Source organism: Phocoena sinus, chromosome 1 (assembly GCF_008692025.1).
Source record: "Phocoena sinus isolate mPhoSin1 chromosome 1, mPhoSin1.pri, whole genome shotgun sequence".
Taxonomy (NCBI): Eukaryota; Metazoa; Chordata; class Mammalia; order Artiodactyla; family Phocoenidae; genus Phocoena; species Phocoena sinus.
In genome coordinates this window covers 19,831,766-19,854,544 of record NC_045763.1, presented here as the reverse complement: position 1 = coordinate 19,854,544, position 22,779 = coordinate 19,831,766, and the positions used below count along the sequence as shown (strand labels likewise).

The following is a 22,779-nucleotide window of genomic DNA, read 5'->3' as shown; positions in this document are numbered from 1 at the left end:
GTAAAAATATTTTATCCGTCAAAGCCCTACATACTCAAACCAAGTAATTAAGGAGAGTTTAATAAAGGGACTGTTTACAGAACTGTAGACTGGGTTAAGAGAAACCAACAAAAGAGTGAAGCATTCCAGGGCTAGCGACAAGAGGGAGCCATTGCTACCCCTAATCCTAAGGAGAAGAAGGAAGGATAGGATAGGAGAAAGTCTTCAGACAGAAGATGTGACTAAAGAAATGCAGCCAACTCATAATCCAGTCAGGGAATAGATATCCTGACCATTTATTCTCTTCTATTCTAGAAAGCATCACTTTCCCACTAAATCCACTTGTGAACTTTCTATTCTGTTCCTTTTTTTTTTTTTTTTGGTGGCCCATATGGGGACTGAACCCATGACCTTATTCTGTTCCGATTATGTGTCATTTTCTGTGCCAATGTTTTTACTGAAGTCTCTTATTAAATTTTAATTCCTAGTAAGATAAGTTCCTTCTCAGTTTTTTTTTCCAAAACTACTCTTGGCTGTTTCTGTAAAAAATTTTTAATTTTGGAATTGGAAATATATTAATATGATTCGAAGTATATATACAGTAAATCCCCCAGATTGTCATTTATATTAGCTTCTTGCAAAGCAAAAATATGTTCTTAGTAACCCTAATCCTGCCCATTGCCTCTTAAATATAGCATACTATAACCATATACAGGTCTGTACCTTGCATTTTTCATTTAGTATACTTTGGAGAACTTTCCAAATTAGTATACAGAGAGCTGCCCCATTCCTTATTTATTTATTTATTTTGGCTGTGCCACGTGTCTTGTGGGATCTTAGAACCCCGACCAGGGATTGAACCCGTGCCCCCTGCATTGGAAGCACAGTGTCCTAACCACTGGACGGCCAGAGAATTCCCTGCCCCATTCCTTTTTACAGCTTCCCCCGAATGTACCATAATGTATTTAACCGGTCTTCTATTGACAGACGTTTGAGTTGTTTCCAATTTTTTGCTTTTACAAAAAACTGAAATGAACAACCTTGTACATAAGTCAGTTTATGCCTGTGCAATTGTACCTGTAGGATAAATTCCCAGATAGCTGCGTCAAAGATTAGATGCCTTTGTAATTTTTATAGATATTGCCAAATTGCTCTCCCTAAGGGTTGTACCAATTTTCAGTCCTACTGAGACAGGCTGGGACCTGGGACCACAAGGAAACAATAAGGGACTAAAAGTAACTGGGTACATGAGCAGTTGGGGCAAATTACGAAACACACAATACAAAAAAGGCCCAAAACCCAACTGCCTCTTCTGAGATGTCAGGAACAAAAGCAGTCTACTGCAGCATGATCCCTGAACACAGCACCACCAAACAGGTGGGCAGACCACCTAAGCCAACCCTCTGGCCCAACCTATGGATCCGCCCCCTACCATTTAAAAGGACCAGCTAGCGTGCCCCTTCTCCACCACTCCCTCAGGGAGCTCAAGGGCACCTGTACTTGTTTTCACTCCCTCCTGCTGCAGCAAGAGTCCCAATTCAAACCTTGCTTGAATTCCTCATCTGGCCTCATCAATTTCTATTGATTAAAGAGTCCAAGAACCCTGGCTGGTAACACTTCACAGGCTCACCGATAGTGTTTCACTTTACTTTTAGATTTTTGTCACAATATTTTACAGTTCCAAAAAAAACAAAAACAACCCACTGAGATTGATGGAATAATATTACATTTATACTCATTCGAGATACTCATTTGTGATATTACATTTTTCTATTGTCTTCCAACCAGAAAATCCTTCATCACTTACTGAAATTTAGTTTCTTTGTACTTTATTTCGTATTTTTCTTCACATTACCGTTTAAATTTTATACCCAGGTATCTTTTCATTTGGGGGATTACTTTTTCATTTCCACATCTAATTAATGGTTTTAGTGAAGAAAAAAATTATTTTCATGTATTTCTCTTGTATCCAGAACCTTAACTGAATTACATTAATAACTTCAGCACTATTATTAATTCTGGCGCAGTTTCACCGCTGAGCACGAAGAACGAACAGGATGGGACGGGTCCTGCTCTCCTGCAGTTTACAACGTCGTTGGGGAAAAAGAAAACGAACAGACGAGAAAAACATCTTACATATATTAAAGAGAAAGAAAGTGGTAACATATGACAGTACTAAGGGCCTACGCGATACAACGTAGTCAGGGGAAACCTGCCTCGGAGGAGGTGACACAGGTTAAGCGCTGAATGGAAAGCACTTTTCGCTCAAGGGTGCAGCACACAGTTGAGGTGACTTTCCACGAGACTCCCAGCTCCACCATTCCTACCTAGCCACCCTCTACCGAAACCGCCAGCGCTTCTCTCTGCCTCCACCCTTCCGGCCCCCGCCTCTGCGGCCTTTTGCGGCTGCGCAAGGCCCTGCCCAATTGAAAACGTCTCACTGCCAAAAGGGGCAGGGATTGGTCCTAAATTCCTGAGGCTGACAGGAAGGGGCGGGGCTTATACTAGGCTATTAATCTGTACTGACGCTGCAGTCCGAAGGCCGGCGGAAGTGCTCCGGGTTGTTGCCGGAAGTGGGCGAGGAAAGGTTGTGATGGCGGCTGCGACAGTAGCAGAAAAGGTGAGTGCTGCCGGCTCTTTCCAGGGGTTTTAGTTGGGGAGGGCTCTGAGTGACGGCAAGGGCGAGAGGTGGAGGAGGTGCTTGTGTGCCGGGCCAGGAAGGCGCAGATACTTTGGGGCCTGGGTCGGCGGTGAGGGCCCGGCCTGGACTGTCGGGACCCGCGAGTAATCCGCCTGGGCTCTCCGGGGAGAAGCCTAACCGGCCCCAACTCCAGCCTGTCCTCCGCCACAGGTGCCGGTAGACGGCGCGGAGGAACAGCAGCCCCCTGCGGCGGCCGAGGAGCTGGCCGCCCAGAAGCGCGAACAGAGACTGCGCAAATTCCGGGAGCTGCACCTGAAGCGGGTGAGTCGCCCCAGAGTCCAGCTGAGACCTGTCACGTGGCCAGGTCCGTGCGCGTTTGTGGAGCGACGAGGAAGCCGCACCAGCGCGCGTGACAGACTCGCAGAGCTTGATGAAAGTTTAGTCCCGATGCTTATCAACCTGGCAACACCTTGTAGTCACTTTTGGAAAGGGACATGCTTTCACCAAGCTTTCCTTCACCCCCATCTGTTTTAACTTAGTTGGGCTAGTTTGGGGGTCTCTGTTACTAACCGCCTCCGTCCTGTATGATTCTAGTAAACTCTTCATTTTATCTAGGGAAATACGTGGAGCTAGAGACTGGAAGAAACTTGTGCATTAAGAAAGCTAGTTGCCTCTTCATTCAAAAATAATCAGCAAATCTCGGGAAGTCTATAGGGTCGGTGGTTCAGCTAGCAGGTAGGGAACTAGATGAGTAAGATAAGTCCTCTGCTCTTAAGTAGAGGAGACGTTCTAGCTAGAAATTACATTGTGATAAGTGCCATGCTTGAGTGAGGAACAAAGTGCCTTGGGAGTGCAGTGAAGGAGAGATTGGTATAGTTTAGGGGCCCCCAGGGAGTGCCTCGTATAAGAGGTGACACCTAAAGTACTGCTATAAAGATGAGTAAGATGTTACCAGAAAAATAAAGAAGTTTGAGGAAGAAATATCTAAGCAGAGGGAACAAATGCAAAGGAAGAGAATTCATATCAAGGATAAGAGTCCAGCAAACAACTGGCTGCAGTTGGAGCTGAGAAACAAAAAAGCAGCTCTTGACTGTTTCACCTCAAAGGGGCCTGACTGGTAGCTTGGCCATGGTTTCACAAAACTCCAACATCACTCTGACTGTCACAGTGTGATGAAAACAAAACTGTTCAAACCACAGAAATGACCACACAGCACCCACTTCTGCTAACACCAGTGACAAATACAGCACTAGCCTCACTCCGTTAGTTCTGCTTCCTGTATAAAAACTGAAGATACCCAGTCATAGAATGCCCTGGCTTTCTGACAGTGCCTAATCCAGGGCACAACCGTGCTTCCTTGAACCTTTCCCTCCAGTCACCTGATACAAACTCAAATCCTGTAAGTGGCTCCTCCTAACACCCTCTCACTGAAATGCCTCCAGTTCCCCATGGTTTGCTGTTTCCTTCAATGCAATACACACAACTTTGACTACACGTGTGTTCTTGGTGTCTTCAACTGGAGGGCATTGTCAGAGCCAAGAGTATGTGAGGGATGGTTGTTGAGAGGAATGTTCTGGGTTTTTCTCTTTACCCAGAAAAATTTAATAAAGAATTCAGCACACTTACATATTTACTTGGAGGGACTGTGTAAAGAACATGGGGTTGGATTAAGAGACATGTCTTCCTGGACTAACGGCCACCAGCCTGTAACCCAAGAAACATCTAACTTAAGTTGTCCCTAAGATGGTATACTCGTTTTGTTTTATGCAGTTATTTTAAAACAGACTCTACATACAGTAGTTTAAATGGAAAATGCCTTTCATTTGACATGATGTAAACTGCTAAAATATCTAAAGAGGAGGGGGGACTTGGGAAAGGTTAGAGATATTATGATAGGTATTAAAGCCCCCAGCCCCAAATTGAGGCTTCTTCTTTGCAGCAGTCAGGATTAAAAGAGAATTGAAAGTAGAATATCTTTCTCATAATGTGAGACATTAATGCCCAGGCCTTTGGCACAGCAAACCAGTGCAGCTCAGCACATTTCTTGACTGTATACAAATGCAGCCCTAATTAGGCCGTTTCCTTGCTTAAAATCCTCTGATGGTTCTCTTGCTTTTAGGCTAAAATGGAGTCCTCTTGTTAACGTGTCTTGACCTTCCTCAAAGAGGGAAATATTTGTTTGGATTTATTTTCATGTTTCAGCCGATAGCCTTTTTGCGTTTATGGTTTTAGAATGAAGCTCGTAAATTAAATCACCAGGAAGTTGTTGAAGAAGATAAAAGACTTAAGTTACCTGCAAATTGGGAAGCCAAAAAAGCTCGTTTGGAATGGGAACTACAAGAAGAAGAAAAGAAAAAGGTTAGGAACTACTCTGCTATTCTCATAAGTGGTTTATTCAATCTTTCTAGAGTATTAAGGCAGTAAAAAATGCTTTTTACCAGCTACCAAGCTTTGGGTGAGTAATTTAACTTCTCTGTGCCTATGTTTTCTCATCTGTAAAATGGGACCTGTAATAATTATTTGAGTTAATTATGAATTAAATGAGTCAATGCATGTAAAACATTTAAAAAAGGGTCTGACACCTGATAAATGTTGAATAAGTATTATTTTTTAGATTGATGTACTCACTTCTTATATACCATAGTAGATTATCAAATTTCGTTCAAATATTAATCATTATTTTTAATGTATTGCTTGATATCTTTATTTAAAATAGGTCAAATAATTGCTTGAATCATTTGGGCAGGCATTAGCTTTTTTTCCTTTCTTTTTCAGGAATGTGCAGCAAGAGGGGAAGACTACGAGAAAGTGAAGTTGCTAGAGATCAGTGCAGAAGATGCAGAAAGATGGGAGAGGAAAAAGAGGAGGAAAAATCCCGACCTGGGATTTTCAGGTAAAACTCACCTTTACTTTATTGAATGAGCATGTGAGGTAAGCGTTGCCTTCAGTGTTTCTGGTTTTAAGAAAGGATATACCCCTTCATGGAATATTCTCCAAGAGGCTTACTCCCAAGAAAAATACAAACATATTTCATAGGGCAGAAGTAAAAAAGGCTGTGCTTGAGGCAGCTGGATCCCTTTACTCATTGTGCTGAAATTAAAGCCTGTATTATCAGCGTCTTCGGGATGGAGGCTCTGCTTAGATTAGTGTGTATATTGCTAATAATAATTTTGATTTTTCTCTGAATAGTAATGACCAAACAAGGAAATACGTCATTTCCGATTCTCATTTTATTTTTAGATTATGCTGCTGCCCAGCTTCGCCAGTACCATCGGCTGACCAAACAGATCAAACCGGACATGGAAACATATGAGAGACTGAGAGAAAAGCAGTAAGTTGACAGGACTAATGCCAGTCCTTTTTCATCCTGAAGTGATTTTCTTTTTTTAAGCATTACACTTTATTTGTTTATAAATTTATTTATTTATTTTATTATTTTTGGCTGCATTGGGTCTTTGTTGCTGCGCGCAGGCTTTCTCTAGTTGCGGCGAGCGGGGGCTACACTTCGTTGTGGTTTGCAGGCTTCTCATTGCAGTGGCTTCTCTTGTTGCGGAGCATGGGCTCTAGGCGCACAGGCTTCAGTAGTTGCGGCACATGGGCTCAGTAGTTGTGGCTTGTGGGCTCTAGAGCACAGGCTCAGTAGTTATGGCGCACAGGCTTAGTTGCTCCACGGCATGTGGGATCTTCCCGGACCAGGGCTCAAACCCATGTCCCCTGCCTTGGCAGGTGGATTCTTAACCACTGCGCCACCAGGGAAGCCCTTCTGAAGTGATATTGATGTACTTGTGCATGTATATAAACGTACATACATAAATACAAACAGACTGCAGTGCTTGGGTATGGGTTATCCACAGCTGTTTAAGAATAGTTTCTGGTCGTGATGACACTATTTATTGCTCATCCACAGCAGTTAAGCTAACCACCTGGTTATCTTTCTAGCTGGGCATACTATGACTGGGTGTTGAGAGTTTAATACCCAGATTACCATAGTTATTCAGATATTTTGGGACGCAGAATGCTTTAGTGCCAGTATGGGTGAACTTCTGCTGTAAAGGACAAGATAGTAAATATTTTAGGCTTTGTGGGCTATGTGGTCTCTGTCATAGCTACTCCACTCTGTCCTTGTGATGTGAAAGCAGAAGCAGCCTGTAGAGGTGATATAAACAAACGGACTGTGTCCTGTCCCAGTAAAACTGTTTATAGAAACATGCTGCAGCTTGTTGGCCTGCTGTAGTGGAAAGAGAAATATCCTGAGCCTAGAAGCAAGTCCTTTAACCTCTGGCCCTGGGCTCTTTCATCTGTAGAATGAAGGTGTTGGCATAAGTGATTTCTTACTTCTGTCCCTTCTAATCCTGTGTTGTTGTTTTTTAAAAGGTAAGGTAGGATCCCATAGTATAAAGATATGTATGTATTTTGTCTCTCATCGTGAATGGTAGTTTAGTTTGAAAATGTGGAGCACTTGCAGTGTTACTCCAAGTCCCTGTTGCCATCTTTCCAGTGAGGAAGAGTTTTACCCAACATCCAACAGTCTTCTTCATGGGACACATGTGCCTTCCACAGAGGAAATTGATAGGATGGTCGTAGACCTGGAAAAACAGTGAGTACTCCGTGTAGCAGCCTGAAATTTTAAACGTTTAATGACAAAATGGACATAATATGCTTAGAATGAATTGAGAAGACAGATATTATACTTCCTCATTTCTGACCTAGCATCTCTAGTGGTTTTGGGGACAGACAGTAAGGATGGGTTGAGTCCCTATGATTTGGAATGAAGAAACAAAATATTGATGGAATTGAGTTGTTATAATTGAAAATTATGAAGAAAATTATTCTTTAAGAAATTATTCTTGTTTTTACTTTAACAACCATTCCACTCTTTGATTTGAAGAAGTACAAATGTTCTAGTAGATCTGTCTTTGTATATTTGTGTTTCTTCATACTGATAGGAATGTGATTCCTGATGCTGATCAGGTAGAGCAAAATGAACTTATATTACAGGAGCTAATACACTTAAGTATTAAGAATAGTGTCTAGTATACACTGTGTACTCTGTTCATATTAGCTGTGGTTATTATTAATATAATTACTGTTGTAATTATTTTCTGTTAAGTGATACTTCATGTGTCCAGTTCCTAGCAGTGTAGCATTGTTCTTCTAGAAACATTGTAAAGATGAGTTTGTATTTACTAAATTTCATGGTTCATACCCAGGGTTGTGCTGTTAATTGGCAGTTTCAACTTCATCTTGATGAAACTGGCCTTCCTCCCGCCCCTTCCCAAAGTGCTAGTCTTAAGTGTACTGATTCTATTCTATTTGGCCATGTTTTATTAAGATCAATAAAGAAGGCAGTTTTGAATTTTATAAATTATTTTCTTCGCCCAGAATTGAGAAACGAGACAAATACAGCCGGAGACGTCCCTATAATGATGATGCAGATATTGACTACATTAATGAAAGGAATGCCAAATTCAACAAGAAGGCAGAAAGATTCTATGGGAAATATACAGCTGAAATTAAACAGAATTTGGAAAGAGGAACAGCTGTCTAATCCCTTCAGGAACTGTTTAGAAGCTTGAGAATGGAGTGAAAATTTCTACTAGCAAATTGAAGTTCTCTTCAGAGTTACACCAGTAAACCAGAACTCGGTCTATGCCTTCCCACTCAGCATTTAAAAATAAATGTTTTTTCTTAAACTTCTACTTCCATGTATATTTCCACATTTTTGTGCTTGGATATAAGATGTATTTCTTATAATGTACTTGTTTTGTAAAAATCTACTTTGTATAAATTCTATTATTTTTCTATGTATTTTCAATGTGTATGACTGTTGAATCTTTGAAGCATTTTGGCTTTAAGAATGCTGGCAGCATACGTAAATGCAGTCATTGTTACTTTGAATGTTTTTATGAATTTGACAAAATCTAGAGCTGGACTCAGGAACTATTTGGGGTTGTAGACTCCAAAGCTAAGGACGGTGATGAGGAAGGGAGCAGTGGCTGCTGGAGGGTGGGTATAGGCTCTACCCGGGTTGCTTAGGACCAAGTTCAGGAAGTAGCAGGACTGTCCTCCCGTGATTACTGACTATGCACAGTTCCGTTTTAAAAAAGGAAATGTGGAATAGAATCCCTGCTAAACAATTTATCATTTAAAACAAGTATTTGTATTTGCACATTTATATATACACAAACATACACATACATGCTTCCATTCCACAAACATGAAAATTTTTTCTATTATAGGGAATTCCAAACATTCAAAAGAAGGCAGAATAGTACAATGAGTCCCATATACCCAATGCCCATCTTCAATAATTATCAACTTAATGCCAATCTTTGTTCTGTCTTTATTTCTATCCACTTTTCCCTGTATAACTCCTGTGTTATTTTGAAGCAAATACTAAATATATAATTTCATCTATAAATATTTCAGTATGTATCTGAAAGATGAAAACTTAAGGCCACAGTACTATTATCGCAATAATAGTTTAATAAAAGTCAGGAGTGAGAGATTGGTATAATTTTTTTCTATGTGATGGTAACAATACTAAGTACCTAATTAGGACATTGCAAATTAAGAAAAATCAGAAATTCAGAGAAAATTTCACAGATATTTCAGCTTTTGTGTTTCATGAACATTTAATACCACTGGTAATTGTTCCCTTTTAAAATTTATGTAGTACTTTCTATTTCTGCTCTTATTTTGTTTCTCCTAACATTTAATCTATGTGCAGTTAATCAGGTCTGATCATAGGGCTTTGATGCTGCCTCTGAAAATAGATATGTTTCTTTTCCCATTTCCACAACTTTAGTTCAGGTCTTTAGTCCTGAGTATTGCAATAGCCTTAAACAAAATCACGTCAAGAAACATTGTCAAATAGAATCTGGCAAGGTATTTAAAAGAATAATTCACTATGAGACAGCAGGGTTTATTCTAACAATGCAAGAGTAGCTTGTAGACATGTTAGCTACCTGTCCAATATCAATTCTCTTTTCTTCATAACCAACCAAACCCTGATTTTTTTGGTGAATTTGTGGTAGAATTTCCAGCTAAACATTTGTTTCCCCAGACCAACTTGCTGTTACAGGTGGTCAAATGTTATAGTTCTGGCTAATAAGACACAATCTAATTATTCTGAGAAATCTTTTGCTTTCCTGGTAAGGGAGTTGCCACTCCCTCCCCCTTCCTTCCAGCTTGGATCACATACGTGAGGCCTGGAGTTTTAGCAGCTGTCTGTGCCATGAAGTAACAAGCATGAGGATAAAGTCAGGGTGCTGAGGAGAGTGAAGAAGAGCTTGCACTCCTTTTGGCATTGCTGAGCAGCTGCACCGGCACTGCATGCCTGCCTCTCATCTTCCTGTTCCTCGCTGCTGAATAAATTTATGACCAATGCATATTTCAATTTCAGGACAAACGTGACATATACAAAAATCAATAGTTTTTTCCCCACTGTAGAAATAAATACATAGAAATGGAGATGGGAGGAAATAGTTACAATAGCAAAAATAATCTACTGAGACACAAATTTAATGAGAAGTCATAGGAGAATCTACTGAGACTAATGAGAAGTCATAGGACCTACGTGAAGAAAATTATAAAATCTAATGAAAGAATTAACAGGAGTTAATTGCTTGTAATGTACAGCAGAGACTGGCACAACACTGTAAATCAACTATACTTCAGAAAAAAAAAAAAAAGACTTACTTCCAGCCAAGATGGAGTGACGGGATGGATTTACCTTGCCACTTGAAATGTTAAAAAACAGCAGTTTTCAAGGTAATGGAAATCAAGGAAGGCCAATGGTTCCTAAGAGAGGAAACAAACAGGTGTAGCCCTATGGTCACCTCAGCTTACTGTCTTTAGTGAACTTCCAGCCTGTGGCGCATGGCGGAAGAACCCAGGCAGAGCCCAGGGGCGCCTTTCGTTGAGGAGATAGAGCTGAAAGTCTGGGGACACCACAGTGGCAAGATCTTACAGTACAGAGTGTTGGAGAGGTGGGAGCTGCACACAGAACTCTGAAAGTCCGCAGAGGTCTCTTCGAGTATCAGGCAGAATACATGTGTGAGGAAATGACTCGAGGCTGGGGGGAGAATAGCACCTGGCCCTCACGTGTGGCCAGGAATAGTGTTTTCCACCAGCTGAACTGGAAAACTTCGTAATTCATGGAGTAGTATAGTGAGGTTTTGCCTCAGTAGTGGAGAATAATTAGTCCAAGACTAAACACTGCTTGGGTCTTGCCTAAAAATCTTAAAAGTTAAGACCTGAAAGAAACTGTTTCTGAATAATTTAACTACAGCCTAAAACAAAGATTAAGAATCATTGTAAAAAAAAGACAAATATCCAGTACCCAAAAACATCAAGTTCACAATGTCCAGCATCTAACAGAGAAACAGGAAAGTAGGACTCATAATGAGAAGAAAAATCAATCTAAACTTACCAAGAACTGACATAGATGTTTGAATTAAGAGAAAAATCAGGGCATTCCCTGGCAGTCAAGCGGTTAGGACTCTGCACTCTCAGTGCCGAGGGCCTGCGTTAAATCCCTGGTTGGGGAACTAAGATCCCACAAGCTGTGCAGTATGGCCACCAAAAGAAAAAAAAAAAAAAAAAAGGACAAGTCAAACAGTTACTATAGCTGTACTCCACACGTTCAAGAAGTTAAGAAGAGACAGGAAGATATAAAAAAAAGACCTACATCGAACTTCTCAACATGAAAAGTACATGTCTGAGATGAAAAGTATACTGTATGGGCTTAATCGCAGATTAGACATCATGAAAGAAAGTAGTAAACTTGGAGACACAGCAACAGAAACCTTCCAAAAGGCAACATAGAAAGTAAAAGAATTAAAAAGTGAACAGGGCATCAGTAAGATGTGGGACCCTGTATGTGTAATTTGGATTTACCAAGCAGACACTGCTGCCCATGGAAGGCTCTGGGTCTGAAGTCTGGTCTCTCTTTGTTCAAGTATAAGCAAATACGAGAGGCGTTATGAAAGGCATATTAGCACCAAACCTTTTCCTTGACATAGTCACAAGGTTGAGAAAGATTTGAAAAGGGTCTACCTGTCTCAGGGGTGCCCACCTGCGAGACACATCTTGCCCTTTGGAAAATACAGTGCCAGCAGAATGGAGATGATTTACGTCAGTCCTTCCTAACCCATCCATGGGACTGATGAAATTGAGTGCCTAAAAAAGGAAGCGAGGCCTATTTGGGGGGATGTAGAGGGTATGGCTGGAGACAGAGGCAATGTGAGCAACCCCTCTTTGACCCCAACCTGACTGCTGCTGAGTCCCCATTAACCATTGCTTATTCAAAGAGAGAAGGAGCAAACAGTGGTCCTGTGGCCCTGCTGCAGCAGTCCTGGATGGGTGTGCCCCTCTGACAGTGCTCCTTCCTACCCTCTCCTGCCCATCAGGGCAGAGCTGCCTCTCCACTGGCCCTCTGTCTTCAACAGTGTGCTATCTCATTGGGGACACCTTCCTCATTGGCTCATAATTCTCACTAGCTCAACTGTGTTCTCATACTTGGGAAACCCAGTTGAATAGTTTTTGGCCAGGTGGTGAAGCTGACCATAACAAAATGATCTCTAATAGTTATAATTAATTGTGGTATAGCATAGTGTTCACAGCTGGCTCTGGAGTGAGTTTGCCCCCACTGGATTCCTCCTAAGGCCTTAGTGAAGTGTGGGGGGGTGGTTAATAGCAATAACCTCACAGGATTGTTGTTGGTATTAAATGGATAATCCATGCAAAGCACTTAGCGAGGTGGGCTGGTGCAGAGTAAATGCTTGCAGTTCCTGTGGTCACTGTCATGTTCTCCAATGGGAGTCTCCTTTCTCAGGGTAATAGACACTGTACAATAGCCATGAAAAGCATGGACTCAGGTGTCAATACAGTCTGGATTCAAATCTCAGTTCTTCCATTTACCAGGCAAAAGATCTTGGGCAAGTCACTTGCACTGTTCACTAGGGCTTCCACAACGGAATACTACAGACTAGGTGGCTTAAACTACAGAAATTTATTTGTTCACAGTGCTGGAGGCTGGAAGTCCAGGCTCAAGGTGCTGGCAGGGTTGGTTTCTGGTGAGGGCTCTCTCCTTGGCTTGCAGACAGCCACCTTCTTGCTGTCCTAATGGCATTTTCTCTATGCATGTGTATTCCTGGTGTCTCTGCCTCTTCTTATAAAAATACAAGTTGTATTGGATTAGGGCCCCACCCTTATGACCTCATTTAACCTTAAGGACCTCCTTAAAGGCTCCATCGCCAAGTCTAGTCAAATTGGGGGTTAGGGCTTCAGCATATGAATTTGGGGGGACACAATTCAGCCCACAACATCAACCACCTACTCTGTGCTTCAGTTTCCCCAGCTCTAAAACTTGTTAATAATGCCTACCTCTGAGGGTTGCTGGGAGGATTGAATGAGTGTAATATGCTTAGACATGTCTGGTTTACAGTGGGTACTATGTGAGTTATAATAGTAATAATGAAATGAATACGTACTGTCCTCATGGATATTTCCTGTACTTTTCTCACTTCCAAATCAAGATAATGCCAAATTGAACATTCAGAACTCTCCAAGGGAGGTAGGATTTCTGTGTGACTTGCTCCCTGCCCCCAAAAGTCTTTGGCATTTTTTTTTTTTGGGGGGGACCAGTGGAGACTTCCTCTTTCTGCCAATCTGAAGTTTTGAAGAGATAGGAAACCCAGGAGCTTTGAAACCACCCTTCCCCAGGCCTTTCCTGGGCCCTGCATGCTGCAGCACTGCTCCTTGCTCCGTTGGCAAGCTCTCTTCAGAAGCTCACCGCTAATGCAGATTTAACCTTGAGCTCTCCTTGGGCCTGCTTCTCCAATCCAAGGCAGTTAGACTCAAAGTCCAGTTTCTTTTCTTTTTTATTTATTTTATTTGGTTGTATTGGGTCTTAGTTGCGGCGTGTCATGGGCTTAGTTGCCCTGCCGCATGTAGGATCTCAGTTCCCCGGCCAGGGATCGAACCCACGTCCCCTACATTGGAAGGTGGATTCTTAACCACTGGACCATCAGGGAAGTCCCCAGAGTCTAGTTTCTGACAAACAACAACTACTTGCAGAACCCAGGGGTCTGAGAATCAGAGGTCCCTCCTGGATTTTTTGCTACAATAGGACCGGCACTTATGGTCAAATCATTAAAGCCAAAACAAACAAACAAAAAATCCTTATCTATAAAAATGTTCACTTTTTGAATGAATAGTTTAGCTTTGGATCCAGTCTTGTCCCTGTGGATGAAGTTGTCGGATTTTTGTTTGGAAACCTGCAGGCTGTTGGGAGCTCAACAGGCTGGAGGGACCACGAGAAACTGGGAGATACTGACATCTCACCTGGCTGAAACCTGTGTGTGTACATGCAAGTGTATGGTGTGTGGTGTGTGTGTGGTGTGTGGTGTATGTGTGGTGTGTGTTGGGAGGGGCAGGTGTGTGTTTCTTTGGCTAGAAATGACTCCTTGGGGAAAGATGCAGAAAATACCCCACAATCTCAGAGGTATACTCTACAATGTATGGAGTCTTCCATACATAGGATATCGGTCACCACATGTATGTAAAAGTAAAACACCTAAAATAAAGTCCTACTTTGGCATTTCTCATTCTTATTAATGTAATAGAAGCCCTCAAATAAGGAGGGGTCTGTCTCTCACCTGTTGCTTAGAGGCCCATGTGCACAGGGACAGAGCCTGAAAGCAGAAAGGGGTGGGGAAGGAAAGCAGGGACAATTAAAGAGCCCTTTGGAGTGATCATGGCAACTGTTTAGCTCTCCCTTGTGGGATTTGAGGAGCATAGTTTCAAAGTCAGTCGTACTTTTTTAAACCCAAGAAGAAAGCATGTGGCTTTTTCCTAGTTATAACATTAATCCATAGTCATTTTAGAAAATTATTTCTTCTAATTGGGAGGTGGGGAAGGAAGTATGGAGTTTGATCAGTTTATGAAATCCTTAAGTATGGGAACCACAGAACTAACTTAAACCTCTTGTTAAAAAACTAGGTATAACTTACATAAATGCACAGTCTTAAGATGAATTTTTACATATTTACAACCAGGTCAAGCCTAGAGGAATACCTCATGACCTCTCGCCGTCAAACCATCCCCCAGAGGTAACCATTATTCTGACCTCTGTCACCTCAGATCAGTTTGCCAGTTTTGAGCTTCCCATAAGTGAATCATACAGTATCTAGTTTTCAGAGTCTGACTTTCTTAGCCCAACATCATGTCTAGAGTGAGATTTGTCCAGGTTGTGTGCAGGGCCAGCTTAAATTTTAAATCCCTTTCCAACTCAGATCATCTAGTTCTATAAGGAGGGAGGAAATGAGGGAAGAATACAATTTGAGAGAGACATTTGATGGAGTTTTAGAGTTGATAGTTTCAGGCTCTTCAAAGAATGAGGATGACGAAAAGGAGAAGATGTTAATGACCTGTTCCCCCATTGCCTGTGGCCCGTAGGGGTGGGTAGATAACTGGTTTATTTAATTGACGACACTTCAGATCCAGAGGAGCTGTGCTCCTTGACTGAACTCCAGAAGTCTCAACTCCATCTGGACCTGATTTATACGATAAGATCCTGGACTTTAAGCTAGTGCTGTAATGGGATGAGACTTGGTGGTTTGCAGGAGGGGACTAGTGTATTTTGCGTATGGGAGGGAGGTGAATTTTTGTTGGCCAGGGGATGGGCTGTGGCAGGTTGGAATTTCCAAAGATGGCCACACCCCTAACTACCCCGTTCTGCAAGCTCTTCCTACAATATGATGTTGATGATTCTCCATCAAGAGGTGGTGGATTAGTTTCCTAGGGCTGCTGTGATAAAGTACAGTCATCCCTCGGTACCTGCAGGGGATTGTTCAAGTTCCAGAGTTGGCCCTCCATATCTGTGGATTCCGCATGTGAGGATACGGGCTGATAGTACCACAAATTGGCTGGCTTGAACCACTGACCCTTATTGCCTCACAGTTCTGGAGGCTGGGTGTCTGAGACCAAGAACGAGCTGGTTCCTCCTGAGGTCTGTGAAGAAGAATCTCCTCCATGCCTCTTCACTAGCTCTGAGTGGTTTTCTGGCAATCTTTGGCATTTCTTGGCATGTAGAAGCATCACCCTGATTTCTGCCTTCATCTTCATGTGGTGTTCTCCTGGGTGTGTGTTAACTGTCTTCAAATTTCCCCATTTTATAAGTATACCACTCATACTGAATTAGGACCCAACTGAATGACCTCATTTTAACTTGATTAGCTCTGTAATGACCCCATTTCCAAATAAGGTCACAGTCTGAGGTATGGGGATTAGGACTTCAACATATGAATTTTGTCTGAGCATGTGTATTAGAGAAACAGAACCAATACACACACATACGCATGTATATGTAGTTTTATGTACATGTGTATATATACAATCTCTATATAAATCTCTATGTAGATAGATTTATTATAAGAAACTGGCTCACACGATTTTGGAGACTGAGAAGTCCCATGATCTGCCATCTGCAAGCTGGAGACCCAGGAAAGCCAGTGGTGCAATTCAGTCTGAGTCTGAAGGCCTGGGAACCAGGGGAGCCGAAGGGGTAAGTTCCAGTCCAAGGGCAGGAGAAGACTGATGTCCCAGCTCAACGGGCCGGTGGGAAGAGGATGGATCCTCCCTTCCTCCACTTTTTGTTCTATTCAGGCTCCCAGTAGATTTCATGATGCCTACCCACATTGGGGAGGGTGATCTGCTTTACTGAGTCCACGGATTCAAATGCTAAACTCATCTGGAAACACCCTCACAGACACACTCATAAAGAATGTTCAATCTGGGCACCCTGTGGCCCAGTCAAGCCGACACATAAAAATAACCATCACAGTGCATACTGCGATCCATAATTGGAAGGGACTGTGTTTCCTCTACTTGAACTTGGGTGGACCTTTGTAACTGCGATGGAAGTGACGCTGAATGACTTCTGAGGCTCGGTCACAGAGGCAATATGGCTTCCATCTGGTTCTCTGTCAGGAATCCAGCCACCACATCAAGAAGAACATGCATAGGCTGTGTGAAGGTCTCAATCAACAGGCAGCGTCAACTGCCAGATGTTTGAGTGATATTTGCTATTTCAGTCCCCAGCCTTCGGGTCTTCCCACTGAGGCACCAGATGTTATGTAGCAGAGTCAAGCCATCCTGCCCATGTCTTAGCCACAGAAACTATGAGAGCTAATTAGTCATGGCTGTTGTTTTAAGCTGCTAAGTTTTGGGATGATTTGTTACGCAGCATAGCTAACTAATACATGCTACCCACCTCATAGTGTTCTTGTGAAGTTTAAATGAACCAGCAGCAGGAATAAATCAGGTATAATGCTTGACATATAGCAACTTAGAAAAAACTTATTAGTAGATAAATTAAAAAGTGGGACATTATAATTTTAAAGTACACAGTAGTTTCTGTTACTACATGTAATTAAAAGAAGAAAAGGGAACTCTAAGAGCCATTTAACATTTAAACATTTCACTAATTCTGATCACACTTTTGCTCTACTAGACTTATTTTATTTATTTTTTTTTTGGCCAGACATGCTAAGAGATGGGATTTTAGTGGCTGAGAAATCAATGATCTTTTCCTTTGTTGTGGATACAGCCATTCTCAATCAGTGACATGTGAGTTAACCAGGTTTTCATAATATTTTGTATATTATTAGGGAGAAAAGAATTTTGGTTTCATAATGCAGCCTCACAGAAGTTTTCAGCAAAACTAGACCATATAAATAAGATCAAATTTATGTCTGTACATTTTTCTAAAGAGGTTGTACAAATGGCCAATAAACACACAAAAAAGATGCTCAAAACCATTAACCCTCAGAGAAATGCAAAGTAAAACTACAAGGAGATACAGTTCACACCTGCTAGCTATAATCAGAAAAGCAGATAATAACAAGTGTTGGTGAGGATGTGGAGAAATTGAAACTCTCCATAAACCACTGGCAGGAATATAAAATGGGGCAGCTGCTTTGGGAAACAGTCTGGAAGTTCCTCAAAAGGTTAACATAGAGCTTGACCCAAAAATTCTACCCCTGGGTATGTACCTAAGAGAAAAGAAGACATATTGCCACAAAAAAACTTGTAAGCAAATGTTTGTAGCAGCATTCTTCATAACAGCCTAAAAGTAGAAGCAATCGAATGATGAATGGATAAAGAAAATGTGGTATATCCATATAATGGAATATTATTCAGCAATAAAAAGGAATAAAGTACTGATACCTGCTACAACATGGATGAATCTTGAAAACATTTGCTAGTTGACACCATTCAGACACTAGAGACCACATATATTGTATGGCTCCATTTATATTAAACGTCCAGAATAGGAAATTCCATAAAGCCAGAAAGTAGATTAGTGGTTGCCAGGGGCTGGCTGGATGGGGGAGGGAGTGATGGTGAATGACTGTTGATGGTTATGAGGTTTCCTTTGGGATGATGAAAATGTTCTAAAATTATATTATGGTTGATGGTTGCACAGTCCCGTGAATATGCTAAAACCCACTGAACTGTGCACTTTAAAAAAGTGAATTTTATGGTATGAGAATTATATTTCAATAAACTGTTATGATTTCTGTTTGTAATCGTATCATGAGAAGACTTCCGTTGAGTTTGGAAGGTCTGTTTGGTGTGCAGGCTTCACAAAATTCACTTTGGTGTGATTTCCAGGAGGCTTCTTGAGAAGACAAAGCAGATTCCCAAGAGACACATGTGATGGCCCATCCAGAGAAATATCAACACCTCAATTAAAGATTTCATTTAACAAGCTCTACTGAGCACCTGTTATATGTTAGGAAGTGTTCTAGAAGTTTGACTACATCAACAAACAAAATTGAAGGGTTGATTTTAGTTAAGCTGCTTCTCACATGGGCCACTTTAAACTGATCACTCCAGGAAGAGAGGCAGCAGTTATCAATTGACTGATATTAGCAAGAATTTGTGAGAGGTTTGACCAACTTAAAGAAAAAAGAGGGAGATGTGAACATACAGCTTTTGTAAAAGTTCTTCTTTGCCATACTTAAGAGAGTCAATAGCAGTTAAGAAAGGCTTTGACTGTAAATAATAGAAATCCCAACTAATGCTGGCTTGAACAAAGAGAAGATTGTTTGTCTCAAAAAATGTGGAGGTAGGGCTTCCCTGGTGGCGCAGTGGTTAAGAATCCACCTGCCAGTGCAGGGGACACGGGTTTGACCCCTGGTCCGGGAAGATCCCAACTAAGCCTGTGTGCCACAACTACTGAGCCTGCTCTCTAGAGCCCGCAAGCCACAACTACTGAAGGCCGCGAGTCACAACTACTGAAGCCCACGCGTCTAGAGCCCATGCTCTGCCACAAGAGAAGCCACTGCAACGAGAAGCCTGCGCACCACAACGAAGAGTAGCCCCCGCTTGCCGCAACTAGAGAAAGCCTACGCACAGCAATGAAGACCCAATGCAGCCAAAAATAATAAATAAATAAAATAAATTAATTAAAAAAAATGTGGAGGTAGGCAATTGTTCAGTGGCTTGAAAGATCACCAAGGGCCTAGGATCAGTCCTTTTTTCTACTTGGCATCCTTAGTGTATTGGCTTTTTGTGTTTGTGTTTGTGTCCTGTGGTCACCAGATGGTGCCTGTCCTCTTACCAGTGCCCAGAGAGGAAGAGAGGGGTAGGTCCAAAAATATTTCTCCTCTGGAGGCTCAATTTATTCTAGAAACATTTCCCAGAGTATCATGGACTAGAACATGATGGTGAGCTATATCAGTGCATGATGTATACAACCAGTGGGGTGGCTGGGGTTTGATGATTAAGTCTGGGTTCAGCTGGGCCTGGCTCTGGGCTTCACTCCAGTCTGGGTTGGCTCCATGAATCTCCTTCTGAGGCCCCTGAGGACAAGGGGGTACACCAATGACACAAGCACATTTCAAGCCCCAGCTTGGATCACATGGTGCAACATCCCATTGGCTGAAGCAAGTCACATGGCCAAGCCCAAAGTCAGGGGACAGGGAGACCCACTCAGTCCACTATGAGGTCATGGTAGGGGGTGAGATATAATCCTACTTCTGGGGAGTGAAGGCCACACCTGCCTTTCCCTAGACCAGTCAATAGGGCTTGGATTGCCATGGAGACTTAGACCCAAGCCGGGCTCATGAAGTCATAAGGTGTAGTTGTGAGAGCATGGTCTCTGGAGAAGGACTTCGGGGATCAAAACCTAGTTTCTCCACATACCAGCTGCTTGATCTGGGGCAATCAATTTCATGTCTCAGATTCCTCAACTGTAAAATGAGGATAACAATAGCCCCTGTTGTGAAGACTACATGTGCTTCTAAAAATGCTCAGCACACAGTAGGGCTGCATAAATGTAGCTCTGATACTCTGGGGCCAGGGGAGGGGAGGTCTTGCTGCTCTTGCTGTCCCTGGAACTGTAGGTTTGCACGTCTTTCTCATTCCTCCCAAACAGCTCACCAGCTAATGCACCGCGATTGCTTTTTCATTAGTAGCCACAGAATTCACATCCAGTAGCTCTCGACCACTGAGGTTTGCAGTTAATGGTGGCCTCATACTCGAAAAAAATGAAGCTGCATGATTTACTCCAGATTTGTTAGGCTGGAATCGGCCACTGGAATAAAGACTGCCAATGCATTACCTGCTCTTGGGCCAAGCAGGAGAGAAAAAGACTGTCTTCACCAGATGGTCCACGTGCTGGGGCTCCAGACTTCTCAGGGGTTCCAAGTGTGTTCATTCCAGAGAATTCTCAATCAAAGCGCAACCCCAGGCAGACACATTTTCACACTAGCATGCCCACAGCATGTGTGGGAAAAAAGGGGAAGATCTGTGTAGATCTAAGTCAAACTAATTAGCTGTCAGCTGCATTGCATCTGGAGATCAAATATAAACTGTTGGCATCAAAAATCGTTCCGGTCCCTGTCATTTCCGTGCTCTTGGTACCAGGCCATCCTTTGTAGCACGGCCCTAATGTGTTTCTTCACAATGACAATGATCCAGCAGCCCGCCAAACATGGTATCCCAAGTCATCTGCTATTGGCAACTGTAGCGCCCCTTCATTTTGTGCCAGGTGGAGTTAGATGAAACTAACGGGGATGAATAGGTGGGAGTGGGTCATTGCATTGTCAGTATGTTGGAATGCAAACATTTCCACAGTTACCCATTAACAGGGTCCTTTACCATTGCTGCTGTTCTGTGTGTGCAAGATCACAAAGTCCAGGGTCTGAAACAGGTTCGTTTTAGCTAATCTCCTGCTGAATTTCATCAATTACACCAGGTCGAAGTGGTTCATCGATAGGGGGTTGGAGGGCTGGGGTGTGGATTTTGCCTTTCAGAAGAGGTATGTGCATCTGGACAATAGGAGAGTGGCCAGAGAACAGAGCCAGCGGTGGTTTTATTCTATTTAGATATTTTAAGTGTTTTTCCCCCTGTGGAAAATAATCTGTTTTTAGTTTAAGTTGATTTAAAATTGCTGCCATGTTATTGTAAATAAAGTGACAACTCATTTCTTTAAAGAAGCTTGGAATATGGTTATGGAATCCCAAGTATACAAATGACAAATTGGCTTTATGAATTTGATTCTTCTCCATGGCAAAAGATGTGTAATTTTTAGCACACTTTAAAAATCAAAGAATAGTTGGTGTAGGGTACCACTAAGAACCATCCACTAGGTGGCAGTATACCTCTAGGTTTTTAACATGTAACCCAGCAGTTCTCAAACCATGGTACCTGGACCAGCAGCATCAGCGTTGCCTGGGAATTAGTTAGAAAGGTGAATCTTTTGGTTCCACCCCAGACCTATTGTATCAGAAAGTCTGGGAATGGGACCCAGTAATCTGTGTTTTTAAAAGTCCTCCAGGGACTTCGCTGGTGGCACAGTGGTTAAGAATCCCCCTGCCAATGCAGGGGACATGGGTTCAAGCTCTGGTCCGGGAAGACCCCACATGCCTCGGAGCAACTAAGCCCATGCGCCACAACTACTGAGCCTGCGCTCTAGAGCCCGCGAACCACAACTACTGAGCCCACGTGTCACAAGTACTGAAGCCCATGCGCCTAGAGCCCGTGCTCTGCAACAAGAGAAGCCACCACCATGAGAAACCCACACACCGCAGTGAAGAGTAGCCCCCGCTCGCCACAACTAGAGAAAGCCCACGCTCAGCAATGAAGACCCAACGCAGCCAAAAATAAATAAATTTATAAAAAGCCCTCTGGGTGATTCTGTTATACTCTCAAGCTTAAGAGCCATTGATCTAGTTAAGCTTAGGTCTTTCTGTGATCTGAAAATGCCAGCATTACAGGCGACAAAGTCTGGTGGGCTTTAGCCACGAGTATTGTGATTGAGAGACACTAAAAGGCACCCATTCTTAATATCTTTTATACTGGGCTTTTCCCAGTGTCTAAAATGTCCCCCATTAATCGTGACTTAGGGTTAAAGTATAAAAAGCCCCAGAAGGAAGTGAGGAAGTGAACCTCTAGATCCAATATATTAACTATTATAATCCCATAACACCAAAGAACTATTTAGATTCTTGGGCCAAATCAGGCCCATCGGTTGTTTTTGCAAATAAAGTTTTATTGGAACACGGCCACACTCACTGGCATCTTGTCTATGGCTGCTTTCACACTGCAGAGGCAGAGTTGAGGAGTTGTGACAGAGACTGTATGACCTGCAAAGACTGAAATAGTTACTGTCTGGTCCTTTACAGAAAAAGGTTTAGGTTTAGATAGAGTTATCTAGCAAGGCCTTGAGGGATTGGGGTCACCAGACGCAGGACAGATGAGGGACCCAAGGTGGGAGACCTTGAGTAGTAATATGGGCAAAAGTGTGAGGGGTGAGGAGAAGAAAGGAGGAGCAGTATGGGGGAGACGAGGCGGCTGCGTGTGGGTTGCAGGGACACTGAGATGCTACAAATGCCCCCAAATCCAAATACCAACCAGCAAATCTACTAACTAGAATCATTTTGACTCATCTGCAAATAACAACTATTTATTCATCTATAATCAGCTAAAATGATTCTTATGGGGACTTTTCATTCACTTACTTTCAAAGGACTTGGAGTGGGCAAGCAGGTTAAAAGTGCAGTGAAAAATAAGATGTTTGCTGATAAAACAGAATGGACCGTGTTCGTCAGACCTCTTTCCATTTATTTCCATTCTTAGTACAA

At 42.4% G+C, this 22,779-nt stretch overlaps 1 protein-coding gene across 2 annotated transcripts; it reads left to right on the top strand.

Annotated features, from left to right (window-relative positions):
* Nucleotides 1-2,513: 2,513 nt before the first annotated feature.
* Nucleotides 2,514-9,126, top strand: SYF2 (SYF2 pre-mRNA splicing factor). Of its 2 annotated transcripts, XM_032633980.1 has the most exons (7): nucleotides 2,514-2,599; nucleotides 2,831-2,941; nucleotides 4,853-4,978; nucleotides 5,396-5,513; nucleotides 5,861-5,951; nucleotides 7,119-7,217; nucleotides 8,003-9,126. In XM_032633980.1, exons 1-7 carry the CDS (start codon nucleotides 2,573-2,575, stop codon nucleotides 8,166-8,168), a joined length of 738 nt encoding a protein of 245 aa, XP_032489871.1. In that variant the 5' UTR covers nucleotides 2,514-2,572; the 3' UTR covers nucleotides 8,169-9,126. The 2 variants fall into 2 exon arrangements, with proteins under 2 accessions (XP_032489871.1, XP_032489881.1); XM_032633990.1 differs by lacking the exon at nucleotides 7,119-7,217.
* The last annotated feature ends 13,653 nt before the right edge of the window (nucleotides 9,127-22,779 follow it).